The sequence below is a fragment of the Cardiocondyla obscurior genome, linkage group LG16 (genome assembly GCF_019399895.1).
Source record: "Cardiocondyla obscurior isolate alpha-2009 linkage group LG16, Cobs3.1, whole genome shotgun sequence".
NCBI classification, from domain to species: Eukaryota; Metazoa; Arthropoda; class Insecta; order Hymenoptera; family Formicidae; genus Cardiocondyla; species Cardiocondyla obscurior.
In genome coordinates, this window is record NC_091879.1 from 2,512,028 (window position 1) to 2,537,630 (window position 25,603).

Below are 25,603 nucleotides of genomic sequence, written 5' to 3' on the forward strand. Positions count from 1 at the left end.
GAAATCTATAATAATAAAGTACGAATATATATTAGCAAAAATATCTGCGGTACATTTTTATATTTTAAATATAATTATCAGTCTGTCAAGTATAAAATATTTGATCTTAAGGCACTATAAAATTTATGTGAGCAATAATATAATTACAGTGTTCCCTAACAATCTATTAATTTTATTCTAAAGTATTAATAAGCAAAGTTTTTCTAATTATAGTATGTTAACTGTTTTAATTCATTTACAGCATCCTCTGCCGCCTAAAATCATATTTGTATAATATTATACAGAATCACGTAAATATATTATGTACCATTTTACTTACACGTCGAACATATTCGTCTTCGTCCTTGATTAAGCCTTCCATAAGATCTCTTAACGATTTGTTCCAAACTTGTTGTAACGCTCTGCAGCAAAATCTACCTAACAATCTAATCATCGTACATGTTCTCGCTCGTAAGATAGTTTGTCGATGACTAAGTAGTTTGTTGAGCTGCTCGACTGAAGCTCCTAAAAAAAAATTAATTATTATGTAACGTTATTAAAACTATGATATAATACCCGCAGAAAATAATTGATAAATTTAACTCACCAGAAACTTTTGTACGCAGAACAACTTGTTCGACAAGCTCGGCATTCTCAGGTTGAGATCGTAGAACGTTATTTAAAATGGCGATAAGATCCGCAACCACCCTTGCCTTTCTTTTTTCCAATGTTAGTAACTGTTGTAAAAGTGGCATTCCATTCACAATGTAAATCGCATCGCAAAATTGCATGAGAAATTGATTATCGATGTAAACCAGTCTACAAAGCACCAGCATCGCGCATTCGAGCGCTTGAAGTTCGTCAGCAGATAAGGAAGATGCTGATCTTGTTCCCACATTTATTGTATTCGTCGCGTTCAACTCGCTATCGGAACGTTCCGACATCAACAGTTTTATGGCATAAACGAGATTTGGCACGACTCTCACGTCTAAATAAACTTGCTCAATTTTCTTGAGATTTTCCTTGCTCACTGACACGGTGAACGGTAATGATAATAAACACGTTACATATTCAACTACTCGGCAACCAGCTGCTGGATTTCTCAAAGGAGAAACGAATACAGACACGCAATTTTGTTGCAACAATGATTCAATCTCACCTTCCATAACTTCTTCCATTGATCTTTGCAGAAACGCAATCCATTCCTCGTTTTCGATCGGCCTTTCCACTGCCCTTGGATCCCAATCTGGCAGTCTCGTGTGTTTTTCAGTCATATTTCTTTGACCGAATTCCTGTTCATAATCGACACTCAAGCAGCTTTGCTTGCAATCACCATCACCATGTACGGCTTGATCGACATGCGAAGACTTTTCAACTTGTTGATATTTATTGGTTATTTCGTCACTCCCGGCATTAGTGTGATACTTTTCCTCATTTAATTTTCGTACCGAGGGATTATCCGTTTGCGTTTGAGCGGGTTTTGAGTGATCATCCAGAGTTGGAAAATTTTGCTGCGCATCTACGTTATGTGGGCAGTCACTCTGACATAAAGCATGGTCCGCAGCTAAAAGATCACTTCTCAGAGACGCTCTGAGACTAAGATTTCCCAAAAGAACATCAATACTTGCGCTGGAATCAGTACCACTTGGCTCGCTACGACGCAACGCTTGGCAGTGATTTATCATGTGATGACAATAAGCAGGGGTTATTAAATAACCCGGTTGTGAAAAACACGTTCGTTGTCGGTACTCGTAATGCCTTCTCTCCTGTTCTTGTAATTTTTTGATTGCTTTCTCTACAATCCTGTTTAATAAAATTTTGATTATTTATACGCACAACACGTGTATTTTTTTCTAAAAAAATTATTAAAATAAATACATACTTAGATCGATTTGCAGTGCGCATGGCCAAATTTTGTAATTGTTGCTGCTTTGCTTTTGCCTGGCTTGCAGATAACGGATTTGTGAACGGAGTAGGTACGGTGCCGCCTACTGTTATAATTCGATCTTTAACAAACGGATGTTGGAGAAGAGCGGGCCAAGTTAATCGCTGAGAAGGATTTTTCTGCAGTAATCCCTGTAATCGAAATTATAATATGTTATTATATAATATTAACGATCAATACATTAATAGCAAATGTTACAATATCTTTACCTCTAAAAAACTCTTGCAAGTTGATGAAATGAAGTCTGGCCACTTTATATCCTCCATTCTAAGCAATTTAACCAAGTGCAATATCGAGTTCGTTTGAAATGGAGGAGCGCCTACCACTAATTCGTAAACAATACAGCCTAAAGACCTAAAAATTAAAACAATTTTAGTAATAAATAATATACTTTTAAAATATTATTACGTCTGCGGTAAACACACCTTAAGGCTCGCGAGTTTCTCGCGCAAGTGTGTTCACCTGAAAGAGAAATCATAAAAATATTTACTTAGTTATTTACCACAAATCTGCGTTATGATCGTAAGGGCATTCTTCTATAAGTTCTGGCGCCATGTACAATGGTGTGCCTTTAATTGATGTAAGTACATGAGTGCCAGTACTCATACTACGAGCAAATCCAAAATCACAAAGCTTGGCTATGCCATTTGCCTCCAAGAGCACATTTTGGGGTTTTAGATCCCTAATAATATTAATAAAGTTACATTATATATTACATTATATATTTTTGTCTGTTTAGATACAAACCTATGCATCACTCGGTTTGAATGCAAATAGTACAGTGCAGATACAAGATCACAGGCAATAACTTGAGCCCTCTCCTCTGACAGTCTACCTTCCTTGGCTAATATGTCATATAACTCCTTATCTGCATATTCTGTTACAACTACGATCTAAATAAAATATTTTATACAATATTTAAAAACGTGTCTTATTCTTACAAATATGAATCTTTTCAACTCTGACATACCTCATTTTCTGTTTCAAACGAATCTATCATCTGCACAATATTGGGATGCTGCAAGTAACGTTGAACCTCGCATTCTTGCCGTAAACTCTTGAGCTCCTTGTATGATCTGCCGCACTGCAACATATCGTTGCATTAGTTAAAACAAGTATATTTAAAAATCTTCATTGTTTAACGAAACATGTACAATAGCTAACGGCCAATATTACCTTTCTTATCATTTTGAAAGCCACGATCTCGCCATCCGAACGTTTCCTAGCTTTATACACTTGCCCGAAGGAACCCTCCCCGATGTGTTTCAAAATCTCGTACTTTTTCATCTTAAAGCTTTCGTATTTCTTCATTTTGTTCGTAGAACGCCGAGAATGAACGTTGGAAAAATGCGCCTTACGTGGCGGCACGGTGTGCGCATGCGACGAAATAAAAACTCCACGATATGCTGAGACGATGTATGTACATTAAATGTAGGCAACTAAAATAAAAAATGTTAATTTTACACACGACAAAAGCGAAAGCGAGTAAGCAACCGTTCAAGACAAGATATCACATAGCTTTGCGAAGAAATTTTCTCATTACTAACGCCATCTTTTCAAGCGTTGGAATGGGAGTAACTTGAGAGCGAAAAAGTGTCTGACGGTAATACAGAGATACAATTATAAAAAAAGCCAGATTACTCAAATAATTTTTTAAAATCGTAATAATCATTCGAAATAATTATCTCATATATAAATTAAATTTTTGGTTACCTACGAAAATAATAAAATATATGTAGCAAAATGAACAGAATTTTTAGGAAAAATTGTAACATAATTTCTAAGGTAAGAAAGGTTTATACATTATATTATAAATTCTAATAATACTAGATTTCCAGCATTAATTATAATTATTAACTTTAGATAAAGATTAATTTTCTTTTGGATTAAATTATGTTTATTTTTAGAATTAATTTTTATTTAAATTAATCAGTTAATTAATTAATACTCTTTATTCTTGCCTTTTCTTTTATAATCACTATGTTTCGAATAATGTCGTTCTGATGACTTATCGCGAGATTTATGTTTCTTCTCGTAATATTTATCTTTATGCTTATCTTTACTGCGATGCTTGTCCTTTTTATGCGATTTTCGCTCTTTCGAACGCGACGATTTTCTATGTTCATGCCTGTGCTTTCTGTTCGTTTCATCTGAATATTTTTCATGTCGGTCTCGATCTTTCGATCGATAATAACTTTTTTCTTCTAAGTAATCCCTTTTCTGATTATCTCTTTTCTTTTTATAATGATGGTCGTTTCTGTCTTCAGAATTATAATCGTTACTTCGAGAAGTATGAAATACTTTGTACAACTGTTCTGCCCTATCTTGCATTTCCTCGTAATTTGCATTATCTGTTTTAGTATCTTGAATGTCTGTTATACATCCAGAACCACTTTGTCCAGAAATGTACTCTGTATATATCTCCATTTGTTGATTAATCACTTCTCTGATAATTTCAGTATGAGATTTTTTGTTTGTATGAACACCTCTGTGCTTTGCTCTACGTCTTTTCAGGTTACGCTCTTTTATTAGTAATTCCAGAAAAGACATTTCTTTTTCTTCTTTTTGTTGTAACTCTCTGAAAAAAAAAATACACTGAATAATATTCATTTACATATAATATTATTTATATATTATATTTAATTAGACTTACAGATTATTAATATTCGTGATATCGTCTCCAACATCTGGTTTCATGGTATTAGCGACGACATAGTCATACAGAGCTCTTCTTTCATCACTGGTGAAATCTATGATAACCCTATCAGATGTACGCGGTACAAACCGCTCACCCATACCTATTATCAGTGTTAAGAATGCACATTTTTCATAGTTATAATATAATCATAAAAATCAAAATATAATAAAAGCTTTCTTGCAATTTTAAATTGCTGTACAATTTTTATTTATTATACTAAATGGAAAAAATATATAAGTTACTATTAAATTGCGAATATTAGAACTTTTCCCCCCCCCCAAATATTCAATAAAGGATATGTAAAAGGATATATTGATTCTGCGCCAAGTATAACATTCACAACTTGCTGGAAAAAATTCTATTGTCATTTAATAAATAATGTAAATAGAATAATTATGATTTTACTAACCGATTTGCATTGCTGGATTTTTTTCTTTGGCCTTTCTAAGAATTTCTGCTTGCAAGTGCTTGTCTACAATATTTCATAAAAATGTTAAAATATTTTCAGGAGATGTAGTGTTAGCTTTAAGAAAATTACTTACCAAACTTTATACAAAATGGTGAATCTGCTGATAAAATTGGCTCTGATAAAGGAACATCCTGCTTTCCATAACCTTCAGCTTTCCATTGGCAAGAGATAAAATGGTCATTGAGAGAGGCTTCTGTTAATCGATGAGATGGATCATATGGGCATGTAAAATATTCTTTGTCCTAAAATACAAATGTATTAATTCCTTTAAATCAATATATTCAAGAATCAGACTGTCTAATGCTTACCACATTTGTCACACTCTCCACTGTCCAACCTAAGGTTCCAGTAATGTTGGTAATTTCTGTGTTAACCATGTCAGTAAAAATTTTTAGTTCCTCTAGCTGCTGTTCACGGCAGTCACTTGCAAACAAATTATACAAGTGAGATGAATAACTCTGATAAACTTAGGTTATAATCAACCAATGCTTTCAGGTTAATTTCGAGCAAAAATATAATTAAGTCAAAATACTCACATGTCACTCACTGTCTTCAATTCCATAATATCCTTTGCAACAGGCATGTATGGATTGTTGTCAATATTCATTGTAGACATTTGTTGCTAATCAATTGCAATTTATTGTATACTGGGCACAAAACAAGATACAAGAAAAACGTAGCATACCGTAGATTAATTTCTCGACATGTTTATCAATCTTCTCAAAATCCTGAAAAGATAATTATTTAGCTAAGGAATAACGTGAGATACTCTTTATTACAATAAAAAATTAAAGTTGTAAAACTCACCAAAGGCGATTCAACTGTGTTGTGTTGCATTGTTGTTAGAGTACCATATTTAAATATTTAATCGTGAACGGAGCGTGCGATTGAATCAAGACATCTCTTTGTAGTATTGTAATTATACGAACTACATAAACTGACGGCGGACACGACTCGACTGAGACGACTGCGTTCCTAACGGAGAGTTAAGTCGAGTTTACAATAAATGTAGTAAGAAAGTAAAGTGACCAAAAACCAAGTTTAAAATAACTAGTAAGTTTTAAGTTTTAAGAAAATGACTAATTATATCAAAATTTGAAGAAAATAATTAAATATAATTTATTACTAATCTAATTTATTACGAAACAAAGTTTATTACAGCACTATAAACCCGGCTTTAGTGACGCTGACGACTTCTTTCAAGTGATTGTCGCAGTACAAAAGAGCTATCTAATTGACTGCCCCGTTAAAAATTCCTACTTAAAATTGAAATTTACCGATAATATTTTAATTTCTACAACTCTGAGCTTGCTCTCAAACGAATATCGGCACGCGAGAAAATTCGTTATAGACGCTATCGACGCTACGAACGACGCGCCAGCGCCCCTAGCGAGCTAAGTGTCATCTTCTCTAACGGTAGTTGCCGGCTTCTCGTCAATTTGAAATTAGACCGCTACTAAATTACCTCGTGTATTCGCGCATATCCGTGGAATCTCACTCAAAATCTTGCCAAAAAGATATCAAGCAAAGTGCGGGTGGTCGTCTTTACCCGCTGGGAAATTCGTCCGGGCGTGATCTTGCCCAATTTACACAAATTCACACTTTAAATCTGTCCGACCGCAGTTGGACGGTTGCGCACTCTCAAGCTCGGAAGTTTCAAGACGAAACGGTAACGAATTTTCCGCGGACGCGCGTTTGGGAGGTAAAATCGTAACAATCATACCGCGCCGTAGTTGTTTCGCCTAACGGGGATCTCGTCGCCGTGAAGACGAGGATCGCGGTGGCCGACGTGGCTTAGGAAACGGACTCGGACAGTAGTATGAATCTGTGCCGGGTCTGTCGGGTCCGTCTTGGGCAAAGGTAATACCATCGGACCTGATTTCTTTTATTCCCGGAATCATGAATCATTTTTCTGGTGGAAATCATTGATCTGAACACTCCTGGCGAGTGGAGCAAGCTACCATACAACAGCTGGTGAGACTCATAATTATTTATGCAAGCTGCTCTTACATATACAGTTGTATTCTTATCAAATTGAAAATAATAAGTTCTGTAATTAAGTATAATTGTCTAATCACGATAATTAAAACGTGTGAACATGTTACAGATCTATGAAACTGATATTGCGCAACAGAGGCATTGCTAGACTTGGACTTTTGTTTCTGAAATTAATTATTTGCTTGGTGGAGTTGATGTTTCCTGAAACAATTGGAGCAAGCCGTAAAACCACAATTGGTGAGATTTTTAATTACACATCTAAATTATTGTACGTATACAGTAATTGAATTTATATTAAATTAGAAATAATTAAATCTGTAATTATATATCATCAAAGCGTAAGAGTTACAATGTATATGAATATGTTACAGGTCTCTTATATCAATCTCAATCATCCGGATTTATTTCTGGAACTGTCCCTTCTCTGGAGTCAATGTGGTTGGATCATACCTGAAACAGAAATCGCAGCAATTAATACAGCAGTTAATGAGTAAGATTTATAACTATTTATAGAAATTGTTTTACAACTATGTTTTTATTCAAATAAATCTAATTAAATTCTATAATCATTTATCATAAAATTATAATATGTACGAATGCCAACAGGTTCATCAAGTCAACCTTGTGCTGTGGCAGTACCACTGGATTTGGATATTTCTGGAATGGTTTCTTGGCTGGAGCTGATGATGCAAAGGAGTTCGTGAGGTAAAATTTGCAGTGGATGGAGCAATAGGATGCCGGCAAGCCGGTGAGTGAAATTTATAATTACTTCATAATTAATAGGAAAGTATTATCGATTATTTTTATTCGTGTACTTATTAAAAGTATTCGTATTTGATTAAGCTTAGACAACTCAGTTTTCGTTTCCGACTTGTACTTTTGCGTTTAAATAATAAAATAATCAGTCAGGGGCGAGCAGGTTGATTAAAAAAAAAGAACCCTCGTGTAATATGGAAGTTTTAGGCGCTCGTCTATTGCGCCTAATGGAAAATCCACCGTATTTGCCGTTTCTTTCATCCACATAACAGTCTTCGAAATGTTCCGAGAGGTTGTTTGCATTTCAACAAATGGCGTAGCAAAAGAATCAACACAAAAGCGAAGTAACGTCGAGCGAATTGCGTGCAAACGTTGCAATTCCGATGAATTCGCGAAGCGCCGCTTCGAGTCAACAGACGTTTCACTGGCTGCTTTAATTAAAGTCAAATTATGCAGGGAAACGTAACTGCTAACGAACACTGTCAACTGAAATGTACATTCGAAGGAACCGGTTCCTGTTTCATGCGTGTATTTCGATAATCAGTAAAGTGTGTATTACAAACTGTAAACGTAACCGCGTAAACCATTTTTCGATATGTTCCTTAATGAATATAGCTTAATAATTCGGGTCAGCACTGCGACGACGATCGTCGGGGTCTTTTTTTTTGTTTTCTCTTTCTCTCTCTCTCTCTCTCTCTCTCTCTCTCTCTCTCTCTCTCTCTCTCTCTCTCTCTCTTTTAAAAAGTAGTTCATTACTGAAAATATTAAATGTAAAATAATTTTCTTTAACATTAAAAATGAAGAGAGATTAATTATAAAGTAATGTTTCGTCTTACGGAACTAATTACGGCCGCGCGTTTAAAAATAAATATTTATACATGAATTATTTAGCTAATTACCGAGAAAATCATAATTTAAAGTTGCCATTCACCTGACAAAATACTCGTCTTTCTCATTGGAAAAAAAAAAATCACTAAAGGCGATCAAGTCCCGGTTTAACTACGTTAATTAGAGACAGTCACGACAATTTTCGCGTCGATAAATCCATCGTGGCCGCGGAGTATTTCCGACTTCGGCCGGGAAGGAAAGAATCGCTAGCTGCCGTGAATCAAAACGACAGCTACAAAAGGCAAGACAAAGTGCCTTCTCGCCGTGAGAGAACCAAATTCGCGTGCGAATCGCGCGGATGTTCCCGTCGACGTCTCCGATGAGAAAGCAGGGCATAGAAGGGGACGGGTTGAGTAGACGAGACGAGGCGAGAGAGAAAGACCAAAATGGAGAGAAAGAGCGAGAGATAAAGGGAATCGCGAAAGAGAGCCGCGGGGAAACGCGCGGGGGAGAGGCGAGAGAGCGAAATGGCTCTCGACTGCCGCTACCAGACAAAGAAGCCCGTCAAGCACGATGATGGACGCCTTCATGAACGACCCTACGGAGCCCCGTACATCACTTTTATTACCGCCGTCCTCATTTTCATATTTCATATTTACATTTCTAGACCGCCGTAAATCAGCGAATTTATGGGTAATTAGGCCTTTGTGCCGTGTGGAAGCCCACACCGAATCCGCCGAGGGCTCGGGAGCTTATCGAACGAGTGATACGGAGAGCCGCCGGTGGCTTATAGCGCGTCGAGAGGGCGGACTTTTCCCTTTCGCGCCCCCTCCGCCCTCCCCCTTCATCGTCGACAGCGCGGCTCGTTTCTTACCACCGCGGAGAAAACCGGGCGGAATGACTTTTTTCCCGACGAACGGTTTCCTCCCGTCCCTCTGAGGGGTGAGATTTCCGAAGTTCGCGGGGAAAGGCAGGGCCCGCGAAGTTTTTCGTGAGTAATAAAAATCTAGGGCAGATCGGAGGGACTGTTCAATTTTATTTACCGGCAGGTCCATCGCGAAACGTATTAAAACTTCGACATTCTCTTCGTTTAAGTATTTTGTATCGCAGTGCATCTCTATTTATCCCTTTCACTTGAAGTTTTACTTTTAGAAAGTAAAAAATGCATTTTTCTTTGTAAATACTTAGGAATATTTCACGGAAAAAGGTTAGATTTGTTAATCTCGAAACAGTTACGTTTTTAACATATTGCGTTGAATGATCAACGACTGCGGGTGAAACATTAATTTTCAAGGCTCGGTACTCATCTTACGTACGTTTGCGACGACGAACCGGATCCTGTGACGGCTTCAAGGAAGGTGTCGGAAGTTCACGTCGATAGACGGGAGCTATTTCGAGTTCCTCAGTGTTGTTCGAGGAGAAGGCGGTGACGCTGGCAGCGAGCTACGAGCCGTTGAGCGTATTACGGCCTCATAAAGGCCTCCGTTAATATTTAATAGTGCGTTTTAATGGTGCACGCAGGTGCGAGTACATCGTGTCGTCTACTTTCCGCTCTCCTCGTGCATCCTAAGTATCTGTTAATGACGGCTTACAACGGAACGGCGAAGTTCCCGTCCTTCGGCTGTTCTTCCCGGCCCTATTCGGTTCGTTACATTGATACGAAAGCTTCCCGCCGCGATTGCCAATGTTACGGTGCTTCTTAAATTATAGAACTAACACACGTGTGGTCGGTTTTAGGATTAGGACTGTTAAATGTTTAATAATTATAACCGAGCGCGTCGATGGCATATTTTGTTGCGGTTTCATCAATTTCTATATGCATTAGAATATTAAAAAAAATTGTTCAAGCGAAGATAGCAAATTAGGATTACATGTAATGGTTGATGTGGACGTTAATACAGCATTAACCATTAAATTTCTTAAATTATTGCGAATGCCGTGTCCATTTGCGACTTTATTTATTAATTCACACGGCGAATCCTCATAATATATTTATTATATCTAAATGACGCGTTTAATTGCCAAATATTGATCAATATTGATATCTGTATGTAACAATACATCAGCATCAGGACGTTCGCATTCATCGAATGCAAATTATTTGATTCGCGTTACAATATTCGGCAAACCGTCTCTAAACATTTGTTGATTGTTTATCTGGTGCATTAGCAGCTTACAGTGCATATCTAAATGCAACCACTCGCCCAATACTTGTCAAGCCGAGATAGGTAATGCATCGTATAGATCATATGACGCGTGTGACAATGTAATAATTCATATCAACGTGATAATTCCGCAATTCGATATGACAAAAGCAAAATTTGTTAAAGTAAATGCAACATATTTATATTTGTCCCGTATGCATTCGAAAAATAAGCGCGTTGTTTAGAGAAATCGAAATCCCTGGCGACACAAAACCATAGGTGAAAAACAATTTATTTAGAGATTCATGAATGTTATATTTTGCTATCTTCGCAACGACAGCATCCGCATTAGCCACGTCGTGTCAACTTATTATCCCAAAAATTGTTCTTAATTTTTTATTTTATTTTTTTTTAATTTAGAAACCGAGGTAGGGCGATCTCGTTGCGTTTGTCGTGTCGCGAGAGATTAAATGCGAATTATTTGCGCCCGGTGGACCGTTTTGACGAATGGCCACGCCGGGGCCGGCTTAAATCAAGTGTATCAACGTCTCGTAGCCGTCAATGCCTTGGATAGGCTATCGCTCGAACGAACGTGTTGTCGCGGCGTAATTCCGCGTCAGGCACTAGTGAATTATACGCGTGATTGTCGCGCGATACAATACGCAACGAATGCGTGATGAACGAGCGGTACGGCGGTCGCGCTTCAAGCCGCTTCGACGCCTTCGCGCGTTCCGATAGATTCGATACGCGGCCCGTACTGCGATTAGCTCGCGGCCACGCTCGTTTACCCACCTGACGTATTTGCCGCCCGCGAAGAATTACAATCAATTGTTCTTCCGTGCTTTATCGTCACCTTACGGTCATATCGCGGCAACATCTCGGGCGTAATTCATCGCTCGACGTTCGTTTATACGGACCGGGCGTTAAAAAGCCCGGCCGGTTAATTTAAAATCGCTCGTCCCCGTCGCCCGTTTGATCCCCCGAACCAGCTAATCTCGTTGTCCCTGCCAATCTCTCCTTCGATAATTTACGACTGATATTCCGCGTTGACGAGTGCACGTGGTCGTGACGGAGCAAGCTCCACCGTTCCAAAGCGATTAACGGTCCAGTTTCCTCCCCCTTCCCTGTCTATTTCATTTTTTTTTCTCAATGGCTATGTGCACGTGCGATATATTTTCCGTGCGTGTGCGACACGGGTACGAGACGAATCGTGGAAGCTCGGTCCGCTTTCATATCTTAATGAGACCCGTTTGTCGTTTAAAGTTCGCCCCGCGCCGTAGGGTGGCCGAGGCGTGCAAATCAAACCGGCGATTCTCCCCCTAAACCCTTTAATTAGCAGTCATAAATTGTAGCAATACAAGTTGATAATGCCACGCCCGGCTAATTTATGCCCTCGAATTACGCTCGCTGAACGGATCCCAAAGTTCTGCATAATCGTCCTTATTCCATCGCGATAGTGCCCTTTCTATTAAACAACTTTCCGCGCGAAAGACGACTCCTGACTCTTTATGCATGATGTGCCCGATGTGATCAGTGATATATCGCACATTTATATAATTTATACGGCGTGATATAAATCGCAAAATGTCCCAGAGTTATCGCTTTAAGCGAATAAGCTTCTCCGGCTACTTACCGATTGTTTCTTATTAAACTTCAAGTATTTTTTTTAGCATTTTTTTAATCTTTAATATTTTTTTTTAATTTTCTAAGATTCCAGACGCAGTTATTAATCAATTATTCAGGAAAAAATCTAGGAATGCCGATCTAAATTTAGAGATTTTCGGAAATTAATTTGCTGCCCGTTCCAATCGATAGTTATATTTCGCACGACGTACCTCTCGCCGAGGCAGGCGCGCGTTACGAATTAATTATTAATCATCAAAAGGATCAAATCGCATAAAGATGCATTCCTAAGGAGTGGACGTAATGTGCGTATATTTACTTTAGTACCCACCTGTTGCAGTAACCCAGTTTCTTACGTACACCCACCGGAAACTTTTTAAACTTCCCAAGGATCCTCTTAAATTCCCGACCCTTACATGACACGTTTAAGAATGCGCAATTAACTGGGTACGCACTCGTAAAAGGGAAGACGGTTCTCGGTTTTTTTTTTCTTGTTTCTCTTCTCGCTCGCGGAAGTAAAAAGGACCGGAAGATCTGGCGCGAAAACGTTCTGCGTTTACTTTTTCATTCCGAATTTATTTCAAATTGGGTTAGACCGCGTGGCTCTCGCGACCACGTTTTAATCAATAATCTTTTCTAATCATATCTGAACGTCAATAATTAAATTTAGCCTCATATCGCGCTTAGCGAGCGATATCATCGATCGCACCATTCTGCCGCGCGTTTCTCAATTATCTACCGAGATGTCGCGACGATGCAGCGATGCTGCAATTGCGGCGAAAACAAAAGGAAAAAAAAATAAAATAAAATAAAATAAAACTCCATTAATCGCGAGCATATGAAATTGCGCATAAGTCGTACCTTCTCTCGCGCTTATCATCGAAAAGATCGATCACCCAGTCATTCTTTTTATCACAAAAAATCGCAAGGCGCGATCAGAGAATCGGCGTATGTCCTCCGATTTCGAGAGGAGCGTAAGGTCGCCGTTTGCACTGTTACATTTATCAGTACCGATTCGGGGATTTAAATTCGTACAGAGTGCGAGCATGCCTGCGTTCGCTCGTGAAATACGGGGGACGTTGAAAACGACGTGCTTATCCGTTCGCGAGGCGCCAATTAACTGCGTTACGCGGAACCTATTACCCCCGTCGCTATTTCGTCCTCGCGTTTGCACGGCGTGGCTGGAATAGCCGGGCACATAAAAAAGCGCGAGACAGCGAGTGTATGGCGAACGGTACGCGCACCCTCCGCGAAGCAGGGAACGTCGGAGCCCTGATCGAACTCACGGCCCGCATTTGCATACAATCGCCCCGTCCTCCGATCTCGTGCACTTCGGCCGCGCGTGCACGCATCCTACGCGTCCTCCTGCTTTTCTCCGGTTTTTTTGATCCCTTCTCTCTTTTTTTTTTTTTCTTTTTTTCCCTCCCCCGGTGGCGGGCAATGCGCGCGCTAATTCGTTGTATATTTAATATCCAAGCATCTGCACGCGGCGCGCCGGTGCGGTTATTTTTGCTCGACGAGGCACGAAAAGGAGAAAATTCGTCGCAGCACATCGAGAGGAGGGAAAAGGGTGAACGCGAGGGTCACAAGAGGGAGGGACAGGAAGGGAGAGAGGACAGAGGGAAAGAGACAATCGCGGACATGGCGCGACGCGTCATTGCACGTGCACGTGCATTGATACCGATATTTATGCCCGCCAGTTAATCATGTCAAAGTCGTTTGATTTGTCGTTGGCTTTTATGGAGGGGAATTAAAACGTTCATTTTGCCACAGACACTCGCCAACAGTGACTGTCCCCGCCGCCCCCGGGCGGCCCTATGAGTTATTCTGTCGGCAGCCTTCGAGTCGCGCGGGCGGGGATGAGCTTTTTGTAAAATTAGCGTGCCTCGTTTACGCCAGGGAGTTTGCATTTTTAACGCGGTACCCGCGGCCCCCTTTCATCCGCCGCGGCAAAGTCGTCAAAATCGCCGTCGATAAACACGACGTATGAATAGCAAATCCGGCGGTCCCTCGTGATTTCAATCGCGCACGCGAACCGATAGTACCTCGAATTTCGCGCGGATTACTTTCCACGACAAAAGTAGGTATAACGAGGTATTTCCAATACGCGCGGCCGCGAATATAAAACACGAGTAATGCTCCACATACTTAAAATAAAGCGTCCGCATCGAAAATTTACCGACATCTCTAGTGTCCATCAATATCGATGAATAGTTCATTCGCGCGTCAACACGCGCGAGAATGTATTAGTTCTTTTCTTTTTTTTCTTTTTTAGAGTTTTTTACGCGAGACCATACGCGGCTTTATTCGATGTATTTCGCTCTCGCGAGGTCTCCTCGTCTCGTCTAAAAAAAGATCGAGCGAAGAGAAGCGCTTTGATGAAAGGCTCACGTACGAGCAGTATCGTCGCATGGACCTTGTAATATACATAAAGCTTTATTGCCCGCCATCCGTGGAAACTTCGCTGATTGTATTGCAGGACGATAACCGTATCTGTCGCTCCCGCAATTCTCGAAGCGCACTTGATCCATCCTCGTCTTTGACTCTTTCAGTTTCATCCCTTTCGCCGCCTCCTGCTTCTCTATTCCACCCGGTATGTCGCGATTTGTAATTTGATGCCGCGATAAAAATAGTATGCTCTATGAAATTTGGACGCGTCGCCCAATTTCACTTTATTTTTACGAAATTTTATTTATTTTTTTTTATAACAGTTAAAAAAATTTCTAAATTGCTACAATTTTTTTTTTTTTTTTAATTTTGAACCCTCACAGTTGCGTCGATATGGAGCGAATAATGTCGCGATAAAGATATTTCGACTCCGATCAAAGCTGGAAGGAAAGAGAGAAAGACAGACAGTTCGCGAAGCCCGGGCTTCTTATTCCCCCAGGTTTAGAACAGTTGTTGAAGCTACCCGACTAATTAATTGACGTCTCTGGCCTTTGTAGACGAGATGTCAGGTACTAAGGACGGACGCCGCGAGGCTCGCGTTTGTGTCTGCTTTCGCGTTCGCTACCTTTGTCTTATAGATCATACTCCCACTGTATAAGCATATCCGGAACTTATCTCGCAGATAGCTGACGCCTAATTTCGCCGATTCTCCGGTCGATATGCCCGATCGCATAACGTAACACGAGTGTTTTATTGAATTTTATTTTTGATACGTAGAAATACATTACACATTATGCCGACTTTGTTTCGAAAGCCGCAGAAACAAAATTATTTTGCTCGTTGGCAATTTCGCTAAAATTTCCCCGGTTCCAATATTTCTCGCGACTTTTATTGCGAGCGCGTGTATGTGCGAGCGCGTAATCAAAATAATTTTAAAACAATTTTAAAATAATCCTATGAAGTCCGTATGCACGATGTCAGAGAAAATTTTGAGATATTATACGAAGCCATAGGGTAAAGTGATGTAACTCGGTTATACAGGCAATTTGGTGATAATTGCATCTGCGACTATGGCCGCATGGTCTGTAATCTATTTATTATTGTCGTTTCAAAACTCGTCTTTCAACATAATATGTATTATATCGGCGATATTTTGGTGTTTGGCACGTTTACTTCGTTCATTGGGAAAATTAAAACTGCATTTTTTTTTCTCTACCAGCATTTATATGCGCATTTTTTAAATTCAATTTTTGCGTATTATTATCATACTTGTCTCCTCGATTTTTATCAGTCATTTTGAAAAATAATAAAAGCTTATTTGATGATAATTAGAACTTTCTATCTTAAAATAAAGAGGGAAAAGAAACTGAGGAACGGTTACACGCATCGATGTAGGCTGTTAAAAGATCGATTTCGCGGATGCTGACAGGTGAAAAGGAATCATATCAGGGCGCAAGGGCGATAAAAAACTTAGAGGGTGGGTGGAAGCTGTCATTCGCTCAAATCGAAACGGCGCACTTGCCAAGCAAGCATCCGGCAGAGAAAGAGGGTCGACGCCGCGCGAATTCTCACGACGTGGACAAAGCTGGGGCGTCGGGCAGCGGCGAGGTGGGTCCCTGGTGGATCGACAGGCGTCCATCAAGGTGGTAGGCGATATGTAAGGTCGAAGGAAGCCGGCGGGGTAGAAGGCGAAATAAAGGCGAGGGAGAAAGAGGAAATGAAAGGAAACCTGACGACCTGTCTCGGTCTCTTTTCTCACCCCTTGGGGGACCGGTTCGTTCGCAAGCGAGCGAAGGTGCGAAGCGCGAGAAAGAGGGAGAAGAAGCGAATTCGGACGTACTCGGGGGGGTAAGAGAAAGTGAGCGAGATGGACGGAAGGAAGCAAAGCGAGACACGGAGACGGAGACGTAGAAGGAGAAGAAGCGGAGGCGGTGGAGGCAGCAGCATAGCAGCTTCTATCACGTCGGGCGAACGGGCGGACAGCTCGGAGGCGATTTGTCTTTCATTTCGGGCTAATTTATTGCGCCCAGGCAGCTCTCTTTCTCCCTTTCCCTTCACCCTCTTTCTTCCACGGTCGAAAGAGGCCCCCCTCGGCCCCGCCGCCGTTCTCTTCCGTGCCCCTCTGCGCCTCTTCGTCTCTCTAGCGCTATTCTCGACTCCGCACCATTCAGCCACGCCCCACCCAACTAATGTCCCACATAAAACTTGGTATCAGCGATCCTCAAACGGGGATTTACAATCCCTTCAAGCGCCGCTGTCACGATAAATCCTCCGGGGCGACGTCGATATATCTCGCGCGCGAATACTTCTGTCCCTAATGGATACCCCCTTGGTACATACAACCCGACGAGCCCGGAGTCGAAACCAGTCCGGAACCTCTCCGTATATCCGAGCGACTGCAACCACCCCTCGGGCTCCTCCGGTCATTCCCCGCCGTCGTTCGCCGTTCTATCCGTCGAGGTTCGACGGATGGATGCGGTCTAACGATTCCGCCTTTCCTCTCGCTTCCCTCCCCGATCGCGCGGACGCAATGCATGCGAATCTGCGTTTTTGGCAGCGTGTCAGGCGACGGCAATCGCCTTCGAGAGATCATTTATCCGCCGCGATATGCGGGACCTTACCGCGTGTTCAATTTTACTCCGAAAGCGCGACTGCATCTCCCGGAAAAATAAAAATTCAAAGAGCTCCTGCGCTGATGAAGACAAATAACACTTTCGATCCGCTAATGCTCGAGTCCGGCTATTTGCTCGCATATGGACCGTCGTTGAACACCTCGTGTTAAACATCGGACAATTAAATCCACCTTGCGCCCGGCTTGAATACGCGCGAAACGTTCGAGGCGGCTCTCGTTCCGAAAGTGATAACGCGCAAGTAAGGGTACCGTACGTTATTGCCATTTGCACGATAGGATATTGCGCGGGACGGAAAAAAAAGGCTCGCATTAAAAGACCTACGCGGAATACGCATTATCTCCGGTTATAACGATGCCCTATTAGGATATACCCGTCGCCGACAGTTAATAAGGGTAAGAGCGCGCGTTCGCGCAATTAAGAGCAGTAATAAGCGCCTTAAGGCCAATAAGATGTTTCCTAATGGAACCAGCTAACAACGCGCCGGTCCAATTATCTGCGCGCGCGTTAAAACGCGTGTAAAGAAATAAACGTGTCTTAATGTCGTGCATATGACCGCCGATCGTTCCCCGATCTGCGATTACCATCGTGGTCCCGATCCTTGGGCGACACCCTGCACCCTCCGTCGTTTCCCCTCCCCCCTCCGAGCTGTCTCAAACTCCACGCGTAAGCACCTCTAATCCGCGCGACAATAACGCCCGTCTATGGATTCCCGATTCGCGTAACGAGCGAACACTTTCGTCGGCCGGACACGAAAGTCGGGAGCTGTGTACGCCGAGCTTCTGCTGCGGCTTTCGTTTTCCCTCCCCACAACCTCCTACGCCGGCGGAACGACTCGCCTTCTTTTCTTCTTTACTTTGTCGTCGAACGACGGTGGTATGAATATGGAGCAGCGTTGTTTCGTAATGCCACCCCGTTGTTTCGCAGCCACGTTCTTAACCGATGCAGGTGGCGGCGAGACGACGATGGCGGGCGAAGGGTCGCAGAGCGCGAGAGGGTGGTCGGGCAGCGGAGGGTGTACAGCGGTTGGCGCGGTGGCGAACGTAGAAAGAGAGAGAGAGGGACGGAGAAGGAGAGACAGCGAGTCGAGAGAGAGTGAGCCCGCGGCTTCTTGTCGGAGGCTTTCGGCATAAGTCCTCGTTATGATTCAACACGCCTTAAGCCGGTCTTCACGGGCCGCGGCCACCCTCCCCCCGCCGCCCGTCGCCGCCACCCGTTACCCTCTCGCTGCTCTCCGCTAATTCCCCCGCAAGTTCCGCATCCTCCTCGCGTCTATTCCCAAAGCACGACGTCAAGGAATATTACGCGCTTTACCGTTTATACTGGAGGCAATGCGCATCGTGTACATTCCGGCCGCGACGTACCGAGGATCACGGAGTTAGCGGGGAACATTTCGCGAATGCCGCCGGCATTAACTTATCGCACGAATTGTAATGCGGGATCGCACGTAGAACTGGCCGCGATTTCCGATGTCTGCGATGTCCCGAGACCGCGTCACGCTATCGATATTCGCCGCGAAGATCACAGCGGGATGGTTCGTTCGCACCCGATTTTGCCGCGGCGCCTAGAATGCACGTAACATTTTTAACGTCTTCACTTGGGATCGAGATAACATTTTTTAATTGAGTATTTAAAATGTCCTGCCATAATTTTAATTTTGTATTTTTTATCTGTTTAATATGTATATATATATATATTTTTTTAATATACTCGCACTAAAAGTGTACGGTGCTGAGTTAACGCGCGCGATGTAATAATGTGATAATTTGATAGCTTACAGCACAAAAAGGCATAATTATTTTTCCAAGTAATTATTAAATAATATATTCTCCACAAATCTCTACAAATAAATCAGAGAAAAACGCATTTATTTATTGTACACATATTTAATGATACGTATAATTTTACTCGCGTTTTCAGTTTAAAGATAAAATATTAATGTTTCTAATAATATCGCGATATTTGAAGAGAACATCAAAATTGTCGACATGCGTTATTCGCAGATATTTTGTTTCCGTATTACGACTCACTATTGTACTTAATGAGGAAGAGACGCAGGAGCAGAGGGACGCGGAGATTTATATGTCGAGAAGTACAAGTGTAACGGTTTAACCCCGTCACAACCGTATAAATTTATATCCGGGCGGAACTTTATAAAAATCGCAGGTGTGGACGGATGTTGAAAAAGTTTAGACAGGCGGAGCGTTTGTGAGAGATGTATAAATTTCGGTGCATGTAACATTTTTTTTACACGCCCGACTCCGGCTCGGGTTTTTTCTTTTTTTTTTTTTTTCTTTCCCCATTAGGCCACATTTTAATCTCGCAATTGTCCGACGATACTTCCGCCGTTTAATTATGCAAATCAAGCCGAACGTTGACTCTCTCGGAAAAGTACAATCGTCGTGAATCGAAATTAAATTTTTTTTCCATCGCGCAGCAGAGCGAAATTTGTTAACTTCCGCTTCGTGAGGTTAGATTAGGCGGTGGGACGCGCTCGGATTTATATTTCTTGTATAAATTGGTCGCTTTAAAGTTATCTCCGCGTGATCGCGAGCAACCACCGCTTTTCGCCGTATCGCGGCAAAAATGTATCGGCCGCGGCCTCGCAGCAAATAAAACCGAATTGGATCTCTCAACGGCTTCTCAGCAAATTTCCGAGAAGAACGATTTTCACGCTTTAGTGCACGATCCCGGCGAAACCACTTATCTGATTGAGTCTCGCTTTTGTGAGAGTCTTTACCTCGTTAGTCGCCATTGGCCGAGCCGTGCGGACTGTTATATAGAAATTTTGATACGTGCAGCATCGCGCGCAGACCGGGCGGCATTAACGCGAGGGGAAGAGCACAGGAAATGTAAGCGGTGTATAATACAATATCTTTTATTTCTGCGTTTTATTACTGATGATTAAAAGTACCATAATATCATCATTATTCCCGCATCATTATTTTACCCCGTGATATTTTAACGAGCGCGCTTTTATTAAAAACGTCAAGAATTTATTTTATTTTATACATCACTGAAACGGTTATAAACGCGAAAAAAAAAAAAAAAAAAAAAATACCACACATACGTATTATTCTGAACGGAACGATTTTTCAATCGTTTGAACGTGCGCGCGCGTTTACGCACACACACGCACGGTTAAGTTTTATCGCGAACACAAAAGCCGGACCGAATATTAATTTAATCGATCGCGGAATCATGCGTGGCATAATCGCTGTGACCAAAAACTCGATATCCCGAGCGGCAAACGTATGGCAGGCGATAGCCGCCCTTCTTCCGTCCTTTGGCAGGGCGTAATAGGCGCAGGACGCCTAACGAAGCGTGCGGTGTTGGTCACCGGTTTCCCTCCCCCGCTCCCCCGCTTCGCGCACAGGGCGCGCCGGTAGCGGCCGTAACAATTATTAACCTGATTGTAATTGCACCTGATCATATACGCGGAATAACGCGGCGGGGACGCGTCGCGGGGGAAGGGAATCGTATGCGCCGATAGAGAATGTACCGGCGAATTCGGGACTTGCGCTGGACGAAAGGTGAGAGGGAGAGGTCGCGCGAGACAGAGAGCTAGCATACCGTTAGATCGCGGGGCGAAGCAAGAGGGATGGAAAAAGAAGGGTACGAGGAAGAGAGATACGTAGAGGCAGTCGCTGTGTCGAAGGGTTGGTATTTGTGAGGTGGGCTGCGTTTAATCCTGTCGCGGATTCGGGTCTCGGGATTTGGGCGCCAAAGGGAGACGCAGAGGGTTCGAGAGAGAGAGAAGTACTTCGCGCGAGGGAGCGAGGAGGCCCACGCGGAGGGAGCGAGATAACGGGGGACAGCGGGCCGGGAGCCTCACGTGCAACAAATCAATTCGCCCTCTCGCTTGTTCACTCGCGCACACGCCGTCGAAATAGGCCCGAGTAGCGCGCGTTAGCACGCGATGCGCCCGCGGTCCGCGTTGCGCCACGCTCGCTCGCAGTTACACTCGCGGCCCGAGCCGTTGCGGCGCGAGCGAGCCAGCGTTGTTTTACCGTAAGGGGTTAATTGCATTGCCAATAACAGATAATGCAACAATCAATGATTTAGAGGACGGAGGAGGGGGTGGAAGAGCAGGGGGACGCTCAGCGCGAAGAGGGCAGCGGGGGGGAGAGCACCCCCTCGCCCGCTTCATCGGTTAGGTGGTCCGGCATGGCCTATACGTGCAATGATGTTTGCAACGGCGCCTCCACCCTCTAATTTAAACAGTCCCAGCAGGCTCGCGGCAGATTATCCTAACAATAATTGGTCGCGCTTCCTAAACCGTCCGGGTGTCGAGCACGCAGCTGGAGAACGCACGATTAGGCGGCGAGAAAATTGGCCGCGGAATAGCTGCGTGACAATACGAAATGCGGGAATCGAAGAAGCCGTTGCTTTTAGCACAGGGGAGACAGAGAGGAGAGAGAGGCACTTGTGTCGCATATTCCTATCGATTTAATTAGACGATTAGCGTAACTCCAGTGTCAAACATTTCATTTGTAAGAGAATAAGTATCTACGATGCATCGTGATAAATAAATTAATTTATCGCACGCTTGACACGAAAGATATTCCGCAGTAGTAGGCCGTCGCCGAATATGAATAATTCTTTTCCCTCTTCAACGGCATATACTACACCGTTCCTAAATATAATATTAAACGACCTCGTCTTTTACGCGAGCGCGGGAGGGTTAATGTCTCTTGGTGGGCGTAAGGACGACATTTTCCCCGGCGCGGACGCGCGGGGGTGGCGAACACCGGGGTGACTGGTTGTTCTAAGTGCGTACGTAATACGAGACCCCGTATTTCGTCGGGGCGACGTTTTCATCGCGCAATTTTTCCCGAGTTACCGTCCATATACCGAGAGTTATGTCCGTCAGGGAATTAATATAGGCAAGATTTGTTGTTATTACTGGGTGGCGAGCCCGGGGGGGTCGGGAGGGGTGGCGGTACGACGGAGGCTTTCTCAGGGCACCGAGTGAAGCCATTACTTACTATAACTGCCGCCGGGGTAGGACGCTGGCATTCCTGTCAGGCATCCATCATCGCGACTAATGGCTCCACTCTCCTGCCAATAACATCCGGGCGTGTACCTACGTCCAGAAACCTCGGCTCCGCGCTCTCTTTTCGCGATCTTACTCCGCGCATTTCTAAGAAGCCCGCCGACGACGCCAAATCCCCGCGACCCACTTTAATACCGCGATCGACCACGGATCGCCGGAGAGCAATTTGCGAGCGTGCACGCAAAATCGTTTGTTTTAATTAAAATCGTAAAATTAAAACGTACACAAAAGTAATTAATGCATTTAATATTTAGTTGAGTAATATAACTTTGAATGCGTAATTAATAAAAAATGCCGGGGGTATTTAAATTTTGACGTGATAGAAATAATATACGATATAAATGATGTTGCGATTTAACTTACATATTTGAAAAAAAAAAAAAAAAAAGTTTCGAAGGGAAAATTGTGAAAAAAAACTCTAAAAGATTGAGATAATTAATAGAGATTGAAAAAAAAAATGCGACGGTAATATTTATCGCAATGTTTCTGATGCTTTTAATATTTTCTCCAGCTGTGAAACATTATTTAGATTTGATCAGCCGCAATTAATTATATTTTTTTCATACGGTGGGATATAATTCTTTGAAAACCATTCCGTCACGGTGTACGTTCGCGAATCTCATTCGCACCGTTAAATGGCGACAAAATGCGTGTTAGGGCTTCGTCGGGTTTCAGCTAACATCGAGAGAAGGGAAAAAAGTACCAGCGTGTCGTCGCGAGCCACCTTTTTTTTTCTTTCTTTTTTTTTCAGGAAACCGGGAAACGTTCATCGAGACGTTTTTACGGCTGTTTCAGTTCGTTTTCAAGTGCGGCTGCACAGTTACCGCGCTACCGGTATTAATTTTCCGCGCTTCCACCGGTTCGTGGAAAACGTACCGGCCGCACACAGTCGTTAATTTATGTACTAACGAAATGTATAAAACGATGCGGCGCGGAATTTACTGAACCTCAAACGCCGGAATGGAAAAGGGACTGTTCCTGCATATATAATTTTATTGTAGAAAATTTTTTTCCAAATTTTGCACCGCCTTCCCTGTTTAAAAGCAACTAAATCAGAAATACCTATGCGAGTTAAATTCCTGCTAGCATCTTTAATTTCTCGTCCACTGCGATTATTTGAAAATATATTTTTCGTTCAAAATGCAACATGCAAAGGTTCACGATCATAATTTGCGTCATAAAAATAAAAAAAAAGTTTTTTTTTTTAAATTCTCTTATATTACGGTCGTTGGGTGTCGCGGAATAGAAACGCTCGCACGCAAAAGCCGGCTAAAATCGCGCACTACCACTCGGGCAATCAGTGTCGGGCAAGAAGAGCGCATAGAGTTATTAAACGCGCGCTGGTAAAACGAACGGGGCCAAACGGACGGTCGCACATTATTAATCCGACAGAAATTAATCAGGCATTAGTATCGTGCCACATTTTCGTTCGAGCGGATCAGTGGATATGGAATTTCGGTGATCAGCCTTGAACAGTGGTTGCCAACGCAGTCATCCAGTAGCGGTTCAGAAATGGAGACGCTTTGATTGCTAGTAAGCCGGGCTCACGCTGCGGGGTGCGCGGAAGGCGTAGGGGGGCCAAAGGGAGGACGAGGGAACGGCGGCGGTGCGGAGAGAGGCCGGGAGTGTGTAACAGCAACGGTCAGATAGTTATTGCTGAGCGATTTGATAGGTGGATAATGACGAGTAATGACACACCGCGGTGGGAATCGAATCCACCCGCGCCTCCCCCCTTTGCCCCCCCTCGTCTCGGCTCGCGTGGCCTGGTGTAACCCCTCTCGGCACGCCGCTTCCCTCTTCTCCCCTTTTCTATCTCTCGCGCGTCTCCGCGCCATGTGCCGCTTCTACCACACGGGGACGCGGATGTGGATATGAGATTGCGTCATGCATATGCAGCTGCATTTGGCATCGGGCTATGCGCGGCCAATCACCGCCGTGAAACTTGATTGTCGCCGATTATCCCCGGTCGATCGACCTAATAAAACGCAGATATTTTCCGGCATTACTGCAGTATCACTTTCTCTGTGTGCGTCGCGATTCCGATCTTGTATTTTATGGGGAACGATCGGTCGATATCTATGCCCGCGCTGTCCGCGGATGGCACCGCGGATAAGGGCGCTCCTCGTATCTCCCTCCCCCGTTTAGTTTTCGCGGCCGAGGAACGTAATGCAGGTGGGAAAGAATTGGATTCGTTACCTTTAACGAACTCGCATTCGTATTAATCTCGTTTCGTCCCGTCATATTTCCGCACGAAGGGTCCTAAAGTTGATATTTAATTTGAGTTCCTGGTCCAGTTTTCTTTTGTTAATAAAAAATCAAAAATAATCTAACGTTTATTTAAAAATAAGTTGCTAGAAAAAAAAATATATAGTCGTGTGGACCAACGCTATCACGTAGAACGTTTTGCGGACAAAAAGCGACGAATGGGAAGGCAAGATTTGCGTGTATTTGCGCGGACGCTCGAGCACGTGATATTAAGAATTCACTGACGTTGATAAAATCTCGGGTTTTTAATTCGCTCGTAAGGACGCGCTGCCGCGACGACACTTAGCGTCACGTATCGCGAAGTCGAGAAGCGGCTATCCGGAGTGTACATTCCGCCCCGTGAGTGATTAGCGGAACGGCGGTATCTGTTGACATAAGGCTGCGCCACGTCGAGCTGAATCAGGGCTGCTCAGGGCAAACTCGTCTGTCCTGAGAAGAGAGCCGGTCGGTTTGTTTTATATACGCTGAGTCGCTGTCTGCCAGCCACGTAGCGGCATTTACATGCTACGGACGGGCGCAAGTACGCGAAGGAACGCCGCAGCGTACACTTCCGCACCGTGTATGCTAATCGTTGAAATTTACTATCGCCGTTTATGAGATAGGAGCGCGTTAATTTAGGTACGGAGGAGCGAAAGTAATTAAAAATGTGCGATATCGGTCTAGCCCTGATACTCCCGGCCGTGATACTTTGCAATACCACGCCGCGCAATGAATGTCGGCTGATACTTTCCGATAAGAAATTTCTCCTTTAATTAAAATCGCCGCTGAATGAGATTCTAATTTCAGGCGTTTACGATTATATTAAAAAAAAAATAAAGTTTCTT

General features: G+C 43.0%; 2 protein-coding genes and 1 long non-coding RNA gene across 3 annotated transcripts in view; all 3 read right to left on the reverse strand.

Annotated features, from left to right (window-relative positions):
- Window positions 1-8: 8 nt before the first annotated feature.
- Fu (STKc_STK36 domain-containing protein fused) lies at window positions 9-3,534 on the reverse strand. Its single transcript, XM_070667382.1, has 9 exons — window positions 3,101-3,534; window positions 2,895-3,008; window positions 2,672-2,817; window positions 2,427-2,606; window positions 2,134-2,278; window positions 1,862-2,055; window positions 587-1,782; window positions 320-504; window positions 9-254 (listed from the first exon to the last, which is right to left on the reverse strand). Exons 1-9 carry the CDS (start codon window positions 3,233-3,235, stop codon window positions 204-206), a joined length of 2,346 nt encoding a protein of 781 aa, XP_070523483.1. The 5' UTR covers window positions 3,236-3,534; the 3' UTR covers window positions 9-203.
- Window positions 3,535-3,640: 106 nt separating this feature from the next.
- LOC139108793 (U11/U12 small nuclear ribonucleoprotein 48 kDa protein) lies at window positions 3,641-6,198 on the reverse strand. Its single transcript, XM_070667383.1, has 7 exons — window positions 5,899-6,198; window positions 5,628-5,819; window positions 5,400-5,514; window positions 5,165-5,333; window positions 5,032-5,094; window positions 4,578-4,722; window positions 3,641-4,502 (listed from the first exon to the last, which is right to left on the reverse strand). The coding sequence occupies exons 2-7, from the start codon at window positions 5,705-5,707 to the stop codon at window positions 3,866-3,868; spliced, it is 1,209 nt and encodes a 402-aa protein (XP_070523484.1). The 5' UTR covers window positions 5,708-5,819; window positions 5,899-6,198; the 3' UTR covers window positions 3,641-3,865.
- Window positions 6,199-6,892: 694 nt separating this feature from the next.
- LOC139108925 (uncharacterized) overlaps window positions 6,893-25,603 on the reverse strand; it is a 104,387-nt gene continuing 85,676 nt past the window's right edge. The window contains exon 7 of the long non-coding RNA XR_011546747.1: window positions 6,893-7,539. This is a non-coding gene — a long non-coding RNA (uncharacterized lncRNA). The remainder of the gene's footprint in view (window positions 7,540-25,603) is intronic.

What these genes read in the sequence shown, in the direction of transcription:
- LOC139108793 (XM_070667383.1), bottom strand. Translation starts at nt 5,707, where the DNA reads ATGTCTACAATGAATATTGACAACAATCCATACATGCCTGTTGCAAAG. An exon ending in TTGAAGACAGTGAGTGACAT is followed by an intron (nt 5,515 to 5,627) that starts GTGAGTATTTTG and finishes TTTGTTTGCAAG; the next exon opens with TGACTGCCGTGAACAGCAGC. An exon ending in TGGAGAGTGTGACAAATGTG is followed by an intron (nt 5,334 to 5,399) that starts GTAAGCATTAGA and finishes TTTGTATTTTAG; the next exon opens with GACAAAGAATATTTTACATG.
- Fu (XM_070667382.1), bottom strand. Translation starts at nt 3,235, where the DNA reads ATGAAGAAATACGAAAGCTTTAAGATGAAAAAGTACGAGATTTTGAAA. An exon ending in TCAAACCGAGTGATGCATAG is followed by an intron (nt 2,607 to 2,671) that starts GTTTGTATCTAA and finishes TAATATTATTAG; the next exon opens with GGATCTAAAACCCCAAAATG. An exon ending in CTTGCAAGAGTTTTTTAGAG is followed by an intron (nt 2,056 to 2,133) that starts GTAAAGATATTG and finishes TTTCGATTACAG; the next exon opens with GGATTACTGCAGAAAAATCC.